A 13,880-nucleotide genomic window follows, 5' to 3' on the forward strand; every position below is an offset into this window, starting at 1 on the left:
GAATGAGACCTTTTATAACAAGATTTTTAGGGCAACCAAACCTGATTTTTCTAATTCAGTTATACCTTTTAAACTTTATTTTTGTTCACTTATACCCCAGATTCCCAAACCGTTTTTATTTTATGTCCTTCAGAGACAGTTCTCTTCTCTCTCTTATTTATAACAGAAAATATTTCATAATTTTTAAATACAAAATTACCCTTCCTATTCCTTATAATTACCCATGCCCTTTCAAAACTTCTTTAACCAACTGATTCTAAATTATTCCTAACTTGAACTCTGGTTAAAAAAACTAAACTCATTTAACTAAGATTGAGGTCTAAACAATAAACAAAAATAAACCAAACCAAAAAAAAAAAAAAATCTAATAACAAAGAAAATTAGAAACAAACTATTAAACAAAACATCAAAACATAATTTATATAACTATTTGCAAGTTAAAGGTGCGAAACCGGACAGATTATAAACTTTAAACGAGAACATGCAATTATTTATTTTTTTGACGATTTTAACAGAAATTGAAAAACACCACAAGATGGGTTTAAACGAAAACGAAAAACAAAGCAAAGATTTCGAGGTTACCTTTTGAAAATGCAAACAAACGCTTGGTCAAGGGTTTCTCTGACCAACAGTGGTCATCAACGAGTAATCACTGACCTTGTGCTTTTAGAATTCGGCTAGTGAATACGTGCTAATGACTACTGAAGTCGGAGAGAAAAATGAAATTCGCTGCGTTCATCCTCCGAATGGTAGAAATCGAAAGAAAAGATTTGGGGTTAACCTATTGTGAGATCTGTTACGGGATGAGTTCTAGGGCTCTTTAGGGGAATATAAAAATGAGTTAAGGAATAAGAGGCTTTGAGGGTCATGGGGTAAAGAGTTGGGGTAAAGAGTTGGGGCGGCTAGAGTTTTGAGTGGGGAATGGGAGAGATAGGGGAGATGGGGAAACGAGGTTTGGTCTCTAGGTTTGGGGGGGAGGGGGGTGAGACAGTTATATGGGATGGGGGTTGTCAATTCCGGACCATCGGATTAAACTCAAGGGACACTAGGATTAAGGATCTGAAACGAGGGCGTTTTGGGTTTAAAGGGGAGCTGGACCGGGTTTTAGGAAGATTGGGCTTAGGCGAATTTGGCAATTTGGGCCACCTATTCAAATGTGCTCTTAGCCCAGTTTTCAACGAAGACTAACCTCTTCCTTTCCCTTCTTTAATTTTTGCAATGTTAGCCACTTTAAACCCAAATAGCACCTAGAACTCAAATTGCAAAATTAATTCTTTTACTACTTTATTTATTAATTAACTAATTAATTACTTTAACAATATGAACTAATAAAAGAAAATTATTAATCTGAAAACCAAAAACAAAAAATGTAAAATGACTAGGGTATTTTTGTGATTTTCATTTATCAATTATGTAATTAATATGTGAATAAATCCTAAAAAATGCAATTAAAATCTAAAATGCTATGCAAAGAAGAATTGGACATTTTTATGGTATTTTCTATGATTTTAAGATATTTAACATGCACAAGAAATGCAACTACAATGCAAATAAACAATTAAAAAGGAATTCCTAAAAACTATAAAATCAAAAACAAGTAGAAAAATCCATTTTTTGTGAATTTTTGTAGGAGTATTTTGTAGGGAAAAAATTACGTGCTCACAGTTGTGTTCGTCAATTTGACAACACTAAGAGTAATATAAATTCTGAGGAATCTGCATTTCCAAAATAGACTAGAGTAAATGAGAAAAGTTCTCATATTCTTCCAAAAGAGGGCGTGCGGAGTGCTCACAATTGTAATGTTCCTTCTGAGAAGCAAAACTATTGACCTGTGATTATGATCGTCCCAGGTATTGTCTTTACAGGGCTACATTTCCTCTTTATGTTCGGAACACTTGGCTTAAAAAAAATAGGTTGTGATGATTCATCCAATATTAAGAAGCCGATATCCCTTCAACACTAGAACAGTGAGCTCCTCCATATAACAATTAAAACGTTGTATGTAACTGGTAAACTCATGGTTTGGTGTCAGCTCGATGCATCCTACCCAATAAGTCTAAATCTTTGTCCGGGCTCCTGTTGAATGGAGTAGTAGAGAGTGAAATACACATCAGTGTCAGCAAATATGGTACTTATTGGTAAAAAAACAGGTCAAATGTTATTTTCACAATAATATACTGTTAGCACCCCTTTAGTCTACCAACAATTTACACATGGAAAGTTTCAAAAGATCAGGAAGTAGATGAGTCCAGTCATCTATTAGTTATGTTCATATATTTCCTGTGGCAGTCACACATTGGTAGATCACTTTCTCATTCCAGTTGTGTTAGGGGTTATTTCCCAATTTTTAGGTGGGTGGTTAATCCATCAGTGTTTATATTTAAATTTATTTGAATTCAGTGAAAGGTATGCATAAAATTATTCCTGCCTTTGAGTACTTCAACTCAAGAGATTACAGGTTCTCTCTTAACGAACCAGCACCATAGGTCGAAAAAAGAAAATCTCTTCCCAAACTAACTCTGATTTTATCTTACAGCGTCCCATAACTACATCTATAAAAAGGGACCGTGACAACTTGGTATCACAGCCGAGAGTTATTGGAGACCAAATGCAACAACAACTAGCACAGTTGGTGAACTTGTTCCAAGAAGAACGTGTCTAACCAGACAGGAAGCCATATATGCTCGCAACCACAAAGGATTTAGCAAATTCGAAGGCCGATTTTGAATCAATCGAAAATACCAGGTACAATCGAGGTTGGAAGGGTAAAGCTGGAGTTGAAGGAAGGTCAGGATCAGAAACTGGAGGAAGTTCCAGCATTCCCAAATATACAAAGTTGAATTTCCCACATTTTAGTGGGAAAGACGACCCTTTGGGATGGTTGAATAGGTGCGAACACTTCTTTCGACACAAGCAAACTGAAGAAGAAGAAAATGTTGGACGTGCTTCTTTTCATTTAGAGGGGAATGCACAACTCTGGTTCTTTAAACTAGAGACAGATATGCCTCAACCATCTTGGATGAATTCAAACGTCAATGAAACCTTCGTTCTGGGCCACCAATAAGAAGTCAAAAGTTGGGAGAATTGGCTAAGTTGTGCCAGATCGGGTCTGTGGCAGATTACCAGAAAAAGTTTGAGCAATTGGTTTCGCAGGCTGGTACCCTCACACAGTCGCAAGAAATTGAACTTTATATCAGTGGTCTTGCTGACTATATAGCAACTGAAGTGGAGTTGCATAACCCTCCAGATTTGGCGACAGCAATGAGTATGTCCCGGCTTTATGAACGCAAGGGACAACCCCTTCATTCGGAATTATCAGATGTCCGTAGATCAAAGACAACAGATTTCTCATCGCAACAACACACCAGATTTGTAAAGAAATTGACCAGATCTGAGATGGAGGAAAGACGCCTTAAGGGACTTTGTTTCAATTGTGATGAACCATTCACCCAGGCCATAAATGTGGATTGAATCTATAAAGGAAGAGGAGAAGAATCTGATGCACAAGAGTCATATCCTAACACTGATTTGCCAACCAACAACGCTTTCCATACTTCCCGCTTGAGGACAAGCGCGATTTGACAAAGGGGAGTAATGTTAGCACCCCTTTAGCCTACCAACAAATTACACATAATAAGTTTCAGAAGATCGGAAGTAGATGAGCTCAGCAACTTTAGGCATCTGTTAGTTATGTTCATATATTTCCTGTGGCAGTTATTACTTATTAGTAGTAGCAGTTATCAGTAGGAGGCCACTTTCTCATTCCAGTTATGTTAGGAAGTTATTTCCCAATTTTTAGGTGGATGGTTAATCCATCAGTGTTTGTATCAAAAATTATTTGAATTCAGTAAAAGGTATGCAAAAAATTATTCCAATCTTTGAGTACTTCAACTCACGAGATTGCAGGTTCTCTCTTTCTCTCTTAACGAACCAACACTATAGGTCGAAAAAAGAAAACCTCTACCCAAACTTACTCTGATTTTGTCTTACAGCGTCCCATAACTAGATCTATAACAGGGGACCGTAACATAGACCCTCCATCTCAATTTATATGACCCTCTTTCTATTTTACAACAAGATGAGCTACTACGCCTCAATCCCAAAGCAAGTTGGGATCTTTCTACCTTACGTCTCAAAATATTTGATGCTATTTCTTCAATATTTTGTTCCAAAATAGTTTACATTAGCCTCCTGGAGTTAAAGTAAGTGGTTTTACAATGTTTCCAAACATATTCCTACATTATTCTCATTTGAGTATTTTCCTTCATGAAGAAGAATAAAAAAAATTCCATGCAAAAAATTAAAAGACAAAGTACTAAAGCTTTGTGTATAGAGTACTCAATAGTTTTGCTCATTATGGACAGAAACTTACCAATCATATCTTTGTTAAGTATCTTCATTTCCGAGTTGTTGAAGCGAATCAGGGCCAACAAGGAATACACGTCTGGACGTTTGGTACCGGAAAACCACTATTCCTTTATATGCTGCCCGTGGTACACCATCCTGATGAAACGAACAGTTAGTGCAAGTTTTACAGAAAGCAAAAGGAGAACCATGAAAGAGGACAAATCCAGTCACAGCTAGTGTGAATAGACCTGTCCACGGTTCAGGCAAAGAACAGATATGGGCCAGTCAATGGTCAATATTAACATCCTCAGACATATATGAAATGGAATAAAGATGGACCAAGCTACTTATGAATGTAACCACAATTAACATCACTACGGTCGGGCTATCATAGGTCTAATTTCAACTCCACCCCACCCTTTCCCATAGTACTGGCCTTGAGCAACAAATAGGCGTTAAGAAAATTTTATCTTTAAATTTGAAAACTATAATATTGACTATTAATCTAGGCTATATTTACCAAAAAGTAACTAAATTTGCAGAAACAGTTTGTTTAAGAATTAAGTAACCAAGTAACCAAAGCCACAAATAAAACAAGTAAATGACTATAGCTCAATCTAAATTGCAACCTATGGACCTAAAAGATCTCCTCCTATTTCATTTTCACTAATTCTATTTAAAATGGCTATAGATCAGTCTAAATTTTAATATATGAACCTAAAAAATCTCCTATTTCATTTTTACTCATTCTATACATGTGGTACAAAACCAAGAATGAATACATATCAAAATATAACATATCAACCTATCCAAAAGAATGCTTTCTATATCAATTATTTGAAAAATATGAATTGTAATAAATATATGAGACCAAGCAGGCTAGCCTAACACGGTTCAAGTTTTGCCCATATTGGCAAACCTCATTTTTCGTTCGTGCAGACGCAACCTCTAGCCCAAGCACATATTGCATGGAAAGTTACTGGGGCCCAAGCCCATAGATAGGCATAAATGAAAGAGAAGATGGCAGGCATGTATTTCAAATTTCACCTCCATTTGCACCTGAATTCTAGAAGGGAATGAGTTGTGCAATTGGATTCTGATTGCTTACTCTAACACTAAGAGCACCTGCATATTTTTGCGTCGCAATACTATTACCAGCGTTTGTGTTATCAGATCAGCAACTGTTTGCATCGATGATATATCGAAAGAAAATGTCATATGGCTGTGAAACAATAAATCTCCAAGTGGTAAAAGGATAAAATCAGGCATGAATTTTGAACTGCTCAACAGTCTGTTTCAGAGTTAAGTAGATAGACGGCTAATATGCTATACGTAGCCATACTCGACATACGTAATGACTGCATCTAAAGAACCCACTCAAACAAATATGATCAAATCTCAGGTCATAATCAATTCAATATGAAGAGAAGGGTCACATATGCATTACCTTCCATTCTTCAAAAATGCCAAATTGCCGTGCGATATCTTCAAAGTCTAGTTGATCTCTGTACTGAATACGCACATCACCATCTATGTTAAATGCTTTCAAAACAGCATCAGCTCCATGGATGGGCTTAGCCTTTTTAACCAAGTCACCAAAGTGTTTCACGTAATTGTCCTGAGAACACGAAACCACAAGTTACCTACGCAAGATGGTTTAAATGACAAATTTCTCAATCAACCATCTAATAATTTGTCAGCATTCACAAGTTCTCTAAATCTTTCAGCACAAAAATAATCTTCAAGTCATTACCTCCAAAAGGTAACTAAGGTCCATTGACTTCCAATCAACCTTCCAACAAAATTCAAGGTAGAATACATGTCATACAAATGGAAAGAATGAGTAGGCAAGAAAAGGGGTGATGGCAATAAAATAAAATAACATGCCTGGACATCATTTAGTTTAATTGGCTCAAGATACTGCTTGAAAAACTGCCCCAAACTAGAACCCTGCAAATAATGTAAGATTGTTGACAAGGCTTAAGGAGAAGTTTCTGTAAATGATGGTAAATATGGGGAAAGATTTAATGTTATTGACTTAGATGGTGGAAATTAATAAAATTTCCATCTTTAAGAACAGCAAAAACATTTTTTCTCTTGATAAGCATGTAAATGAGTAAGAAGAGCAATGAGATACATATTAACTTTTTCTTGATCAGTAAGAAACATTAAGAATATCACACCATTGAAGATCAGAATTCAAGCTCAACTATGTCTACTGAGCCAAAGTCATCTAGCACTGATTTCAAGGAGCACATACATGCTCACCAAAATTATATGATCTGCAAACTTCTGGGCGAATAAATTGTCGACCTCTGTGATTCTCTTTGAGTCTTAGCCAGTCGTCCCAGTAAGTAAAAGTAAGGTCAAAGAAAATCTTTGAAGTTTCCAAGGTAGTCAATTTAGGCAAGAAATAAGCACATCAGTTCGAAAGGATATGCCTTTGGCCACTTTGGAGATAGTTCGTCCCAAGTAGATTTTGAAAGCATCCATCCAAGACCGGGAAAAAAATCAGAGCGGTAAAGAGCATCTGCAGAGTAAATTATAAAGCATTTCAGTGAGATCAGAAAAGCAGAGCTCTGTGTACTTTGCTAAAAGACACCTAAATAATATCAATAAATTCCGCAACATCGAGAAGAAAACAATGGGATTAACCTCCATGGAGGATATACTTTTGCTCAGCCCAACAATGAAATCAATGGGGTAAAAACATGCAACTCCTTTTTCTTTTGGACAGTCCAAAATATTCAATTGAAGCCAATCCTAGAAAGGGCTATGGATTTGAAAAGAGAACCGTAGCGCCCCAAAATTTTCTCTTACGACAATCTTAGCCATAAAATATTTGTGTTTGTACCAAAAGAACAAGTCACTTACGACTGCTTGATTCACATGCGAAAACGATTGGCTCCTATCAGTTCAAGAAAAGGTAATTCCCTGTCCTAAAAATTTTAAAAATATATTTTCTTTTCTTGTTTTTGTTTTCCAATTTCTCATAAAACTTCCTGTTACAACTCCAACGAGCAAATTTTCAACTTTTCCCCTTTTTCATTGGTTTCTCCAAAACGAAAAGAGGAGACGTTAAAATTCAGTACTAAGCAGCTACCGACTGTTCCGACGCGCCCTTGACCTATTTTAATTAAGACCAAAAACCTATCTCTAAAGTGGAGCCTAGTTTAAGCTGTCAAACAAGTGATGATTGAATGAAAGAAAAACCACTAGTATATTGTAACACTACCAGTCTTCTTACTGATGCTTGTATTAGCATGAGTAATATGATTCAATTTCAAGTTGATGATTAAAAAGGATATGGGTTGAGCAAGGAGAAAGAGAGACAATGGCAGAGAAATTCAGGAACCAGTCACAGAAAGAGAGACATGTGGCAGACAAATCCAAGAACCAGTCATCGAAAAGGAATAAAGAAAAAACTGCAGAGGTATATCAAAAGTAAAGTACTCAAAAGCAAATCCTTTACGCTGTTTTAGGATATAATTTCTTCCAAGGAATCAAAAAGAAAATGAAGTATAACCATTCAACAGAACAGAAAAAGAAACCATCTGCACTAAGCAGCGTTTGGGTTTCTTCATTGAATAACGGTCAGTAAAATTTCCAATTGAAACAGGAGAAGAGTTCAAAAGAAAAATCATAACCACCAATCACAAAGGACAAAAAAGAAGGAAGAAAGAAAAAACTTACAAGGATCTTGGACAAACTGCATTTGTCCATTGTCATTCCAAGAAGAAATAGCCATAATCGACCTGGGATGTTCACCATAAGTATTTAAGAAATTCTTATAACATACTTGGGACATTTAGAACAGGCTTTTTATCCCCATGTTTTAGGCTAATCCCATTCTAGTTCGTTCACTATCTAGCATATTTGGACGTCAGTCTACGAGGGAAAAGCTTTTAATCCTTTTGCTAAGAATATTATATAACCAAAATGGAAATCAATCTATCCCCCTCGCTGCCATCAGATTTTCTCCTATCACAAGCCTGGAAGAGCAGGAGATCTTGGATGCTGTTGAATCTGATTCAATTATGTTGGTTCTTTTAAGAAAATGAGGGGGGAGTTGGACACGAGTAAAAAAATAGTAATTTTCCTGAGACTAGGATGAATTGAATAATTCTTTGAAAGTAAAACAACGCAACATCCGGATCCTTTAAGAGTGCCTTACTTGTCTCTGTCAAGAAGAGTAGCTCCAGCCTCAAAAAAGTCAAAAAAATCAGGGGCAATTTCCATATCATCTGCATGTCAGAGGCACAGATATTGTGAGAAGAAAAAGAGCAAAGAACATGCAACATAGTGATTAAGATAGATCAGCAGTACCTTCTAGTATGATAACACGGCTAAAATTATGCTTGTAAAACAGCTGATCCAATGCCCACTTGTAATGACCTACGGAAAGAGTGATCGACAATGGCTAAGGCAAGACTAGCACTAGTTGGAATAAAAATGAGTTACGAAAAAAGATGGGAAAAAAAAGGACCAAATCATCCTTACGTGCAATTTTGTAGTATGCAATCAGCTCCCCTGGTCTTTCAGTATGCACAGGTTCAAAATCCAAGTGCTGTTGATAAAGAATCGAAAAAGTCTTTTCTTAAGAACTGTCAAGAAAAAGCGCCAAGAAGAGTTTGATACCGAGCTTAAGCAGAAGCAATTGTTAACTACATTTCACATTGCCAGGCCAGAACAGTTATCAGCTAGGCAGCAAAAGGTTAAAGATAAAGACTAAAGTAACTGCAGCCAAATGATAAAATGAAGCAGACAGATTCATATCCTATGCAATGCGTAGCTTTTATCAGAGAAAAACATTAGGTAGAAAAAGCAATCGATAGGTTACAAAACTATGAACCTATTGCAGTAGATGAATGAATATATGGAACAGAAGTGTGGCTACTCATAAGAGAGAGAGAGAGAGAGAGAGAGAGAGAAATCACATATATATGAAGAGAGGGGGAAAAGCTGCAACATAAAAGCATAAATCAAACAATACATGCCTCTTCCACTTGTGCTGTCTTATAGGGAAAAGGACAAATTGTGTCACACAATGATACAAAGCTGAAGTAATAAAAGGGTCGAAATGATAAGGAAAATATCTACAGGTTAAATATAAATAATGTATCTTTTCCCTTTCAATCTTTTAGCAGATGAAAACTCCTTATGGGCAATATTTCTACTAACTTGTTTCCCTGTACATAATATGGTTATTGGTAATGATGATGATTGAGTATTGCAAGTAAAAACAAGCCTGGCAACAATGAGTTCTTATTCTTAAGTCTATACTTCCCCTCCAAGTAAAGACATATACCTGATTTAAATTTCAAAGATAGAGATACGCCAAACATCCTGTTTTCCCTTCTCACGCGGTAGAGAAGATTACCTGCATATACGTCAGCTGATCATAGCTCAAAGCAAGCTTCCTAACATCAGGATGTGATCCATCCTGCCAAAGGGAGGTAGATCGAAAAGTAGGTTCAACAACAAAAAGAAGACAAGCATACAATAGAAAGTTATGTGCGAAAATAAATGGGTACCTGGGATATGAAAAGAGGATATTTTGGCGCAACAGATATTTGGTATCTGATGACAACAATGGAAGTACCGGGCTTATCAGCTGAGGCATCTAATATGCAATAAGAAGCAGACAAAATTGTTTTGATACAAAACATACTTTAAGATGGATTTAATAGTCTTTTCCAGGTAGTCAGCCCGATTGCAAGCCATAACAACTACAGCAGCCACTGGCATCTAGTAAATATAGTAATTAGGTGATGCACAAATTTGACAGAAATGAAGTCAACAGATGTTGATAGTGAAAGCATGACTGAGGATATGAGAATGTATGTACACCTGTACATTTCCGATCAACTTTTTTATGCCCTTACCTGTAACAAATAAATTAACAATATCAACTATATAAATAAGTACAAATACTTGTAGCATGGGTATATCTAGGATTAGAGCCCATAATATTAATAACTCAATGATATGAACAGACACATTGACACTGACAGATCTTTATTTGCCACGTACAATGGGTTTCATTATTACAGGCAAACATTTCATATTACTGTGACTAAAAGCAGTGGCTTTTGGACTAAAAGCTGAAAGAAGAAGAGGAGTTTATGAACTTACTTTCAAGATCCTGAACAAGAGCCCTTAACTGTCGGCACTCCTGGTCCTGACGCTTCATTTGTTCTGAAAATGTAGCAAGATGAAGATAAGGAAAGTAAAATTACCCATTACCTTTCTTCCCCTCCCCCCAAAAAATACAACTACCTGTTCCCTTCATACAAAAGAGATAAGTAGCATTTCAGTTTCTGACAGCAAACACCAGATTTTATTAATTGGGATCTGTTAGGTTTTTTAAAGAGATGGAGCAGCAAGAAGATTAAAAGAATGGTTGAAATTGTCTCTCATTTTAATTTTATTAACCAGAGGGCTTTAAATAGCCAACTTGAAAACATAATCTGCAGAATAAATATTCAAATTTCAAAAACCTCAAATATCTCAACTAACTTATCCAACTAAATTTACATTTAAACAAAGACCCCTCCTACGACTAAACTACTTATTATTCTAGTAAATCATAAATCAGCAGTAACAGAAGCAAATATTCAACATGATCTGTATTATCACAGAAAGGATAAGGAACAAAGCATTGAAAGAGGACACGAAGAAACTGAAAAGGTCCTATCCTCACTGCTCATCCATGAAGATGTCTCGAAACTTACAACACAAAAACAGAAAATTTCTCAAAAGAGACCAGATCTACATCAACACAATAGCACATAACAGGGATGGGAACAACTGAACATTCAATTCAAAAGGAACATGCTGGATTGGGAACTGGACGAACTCTTTGATCTATACAGAATACTTGAAGACCTCACGATGAACCCACAAAACCCAGACATCCTAATGTGGGACAACACCAGCAAGGGCATTTATTCAGTGAAGGCAGGGTACAACAAAATGTGCGTATCAAATGAAGTGATTGATCATTGGCCTTGGAAACTAATCTAGAAAAAAAACTCCCACAAGAGTCATGTGCTTTACATGGACAGCCCTTGAAGAAGCTATCCTGACTCAAGATTTGTAGAAGGGGTTTTCAAATGGTGAACAGATGTTACATGTGTCATCAGAGTTCAGAGTCAGTAAATCATCTTTTTTTGCATTGTTCAGTGGCTGCAGACATATGGTAAATGTTCCTATCAGTTTTTGGTATTAGCTGGACAACACCTCAGAACCTAAAGGAAGCAGTAGAAAATTGGAGCTTCTGGGAAGTTGACGGAACCATCAAAAAGACCTGGCAGATGATCCCAGCGTGTATTTTTTGGTGTATTTGGACAGAAAGAAATAGCAGATGTTTTGATGGCATTTCAACTCCTAATTGCTCCCTGAAATCTATATGTTTGATGAATCTTTTTAGTTGGAGTAACCTTTCCCCTGTAAATGACGTTATTCCCCTCCTAGATTTCATTAGCTCTCTTACTCTGGCCTAGCAGGCAAAGTTTTGGTATTGGTTAGCTCATGCTCTGATCTAGATTTTTGTACTTGGAGTTAACCATTACTATCTTCTACACTCTCTTGCATCTTCTTGATCAAATATTTTCAGTGTACTCACTTATGATAGGACCAAAACTTACATAAAATTTTCAAGATAGACTATTTCCAATAGATCCATTTGTAGAATGGAGGAAATAAATCCATTTATCAAGAGGACAATGAAGAAAGAAAGGACTACACCGAAAAACACATTGCACCTTCAAGAGCAACTATTCTTCCTTGCTGCTGGCTAATCTGGTCAATAAGCAATCTGGTCTGACTTGTACAGTGATTTTCTGCTTCAATCTGTGTCATTCAATGATTTATACACATAGTGAGCAATTAAAAGTTCTTTACTTCTTTCTTTAGCCTGCATCATTGAAGAAGGGCGCAGTTGTATGCTGTTAAGACAACACAAAGAAAGATTATGCAATATCCTTCTGAGAAGAAAAGAGAAGATTTTTGGAATGACATTTGAATTGTTGAAGGATGCCTTCACGTAGAGCATATGAAGATTTTAGAAACATCATATTCACAATACATGACATGAATACAAATTCTTAAACTGTAGAACAAAAGAAATATGTCTATGGTATTTAGATTTCCTGTAGGGAGGATGACTAGATGAGTCCAGATACATACTGCAGCAGCAAGGCGATCTGCATATTCTGACTGTGTCGCAAAAAGCCGCATCTGAGCAATGTAGCAAAAGCAACCACTTAAAACCATACCTAATTCACCATTAAGCAAACACTAATCCAGAAAGAAAAAGAAAGAAATCAAAAAAAAAAGGTAAATTCTTTTCATAATACCCATGTCAACAAAACCAAGTAACCTCATATATTGCTTGGCTTTCCCTAAGCAATATAAACTTTTCTTTTTACAATTGCGGTTGCATGCATCTCCACTAATCCACCGGGTACTTAATACCTCCTACTAGCACAGATATCAAGTAACTCTATCCACCAAGCTTAGGCAGATGAGAATATTGTTGCCCAAATTGTTCATTTGTTACGCCAGAACCTTGGGGCTAGAAGTTAAATCTTGATATTTGCTTTTGTCTAATACATTAGAAAGAGATAACAGAGATACCAAAACTAAACCATACAGTACAGTACCAAAAGTTATTTACCTCAGATGGTACAGTGTCGTCAGAATCTATTGCAAATTTGCAATAGCAGAAAAAAGTTTCAATTGCTTCGCCTACAAGCCATGAAAATTTCAAATGCATAGCCTACAGAAGTTCTTTTGGGCATGTGAATGTCAATTCTTTCCTAGCGGTTCACCTTATCTTTGCCAAGGGGAATTTGCGACCAAAATACTAAAAGAGGGAACCAGCTGCTTAAAGTGGCACACCCCACTAGTGACACAGCTAAATCAATAAATGTATTGAAGGGGGTTCACTTTAATCTCTTGCGAGGAAAGTTACACTGTACAAATAGGGAAAAATTATTTTTTATATATATAAAAAAAATTGTTGAATCCCCTTGATAGTTAAGCTATTCTGCAAGTTTGCATTTTTTTTTAATCCCCTAGGTATAAATCCTGACTGCCCACAAGTTGATGTTAAAATTGTTCTCTAGTTTCCTAAGATTTAATAACAAACTTGTTCTAAATTCTACGTAATTCAAAATTAGTTCCACTAATTTCTTAGTCATCAATTTTCTGTATTAAAGATTGCAAATTATGTTCATGTAGAGTTCATATGAAACAGTGGTAATTTAAGAGAAGGCTAAGGTCCAAAAGAAACCTAACCTAATGAACCTATTTCATTGCTGGTGATCTTAATCGTACAAGAAAGATAGATCTGAGATATAAGCCATGTATAAGAGAACCTGTATGTAGATGAAGGCGACAGCAGCCAAGATGAGGAGGTACCGGAAATCACAGCAAAACTTGTACCCTCTCATCGTGCGATTTCGATTGAAGGCTTTAGGAGAAAGCGAATAGTCTATCACTGTTCAGTTATGAGTGTTTCATCCGTG

The 13,880-nt window shown here is 36.2% G+C and overlaps 1 protein-coding gene across 1 annotated transcript; it reads right to left on the minus strand.

Annotated features, from left to right (window-relative positions):
- Positions 1 to 1,622: 1,622 nt before the first annotated feature.
- LOC107789589 (alpha-1,3-mannosyl-glycoprotein 2-beta-N-acetylglucosaminyltransferase-like) lies at positions 1,623 to 13,831 on the minus strand. The gene is given in 19 exon segments (NM_001325474.1): positions 1,623 to 2,076; positions 4,373 to 4,503; positions 5,795 to 5,965; positions 6,101 to 6,139; positions 6,235 to 6,297; positions 6,608 to 6,701; positions 6,787 to 6,877; positions 8,041 to 8,102; positions 8,522 to 8,591; positions 8,674 to 8,742; positions 8,848 to 8,914; positions 9,728 to 9,790; positions 9,882 to 9,927; positions 10,019 to 10,095; positions 10,198 to 10,232; positions 10,483 to 10,545; positions 12,114 to 12,201; positions 12,538 to 12,588; positions 13,731 to 13,831. Coding segments are annotated over 18 exon segments (1,341 nt in total). The 5' UTR covers positions 13,806 to 13,831; the 3' UTR covers positions 1,623 to 2,076; positions 4,373 to 4,386.
- Between the last annotated feature and the right edge of the window lie 49 nt (positions 13,832 to 13,880).

The sequence above is a fragment of the Nicotiana tabacum genome, chromosome 19, assembly GCF_000715075.1.
Source record: "Nicotiana tabacum cultivar K326 chromosome 19, ASM71507v2, whole genome shotgun sequence".
NCBI lineage: Eukaryota > Viridiplantae > Streptophyta > Magnoliopsida > Solanales > Solanaceae > Nicotiana > Nicotiana tabacum.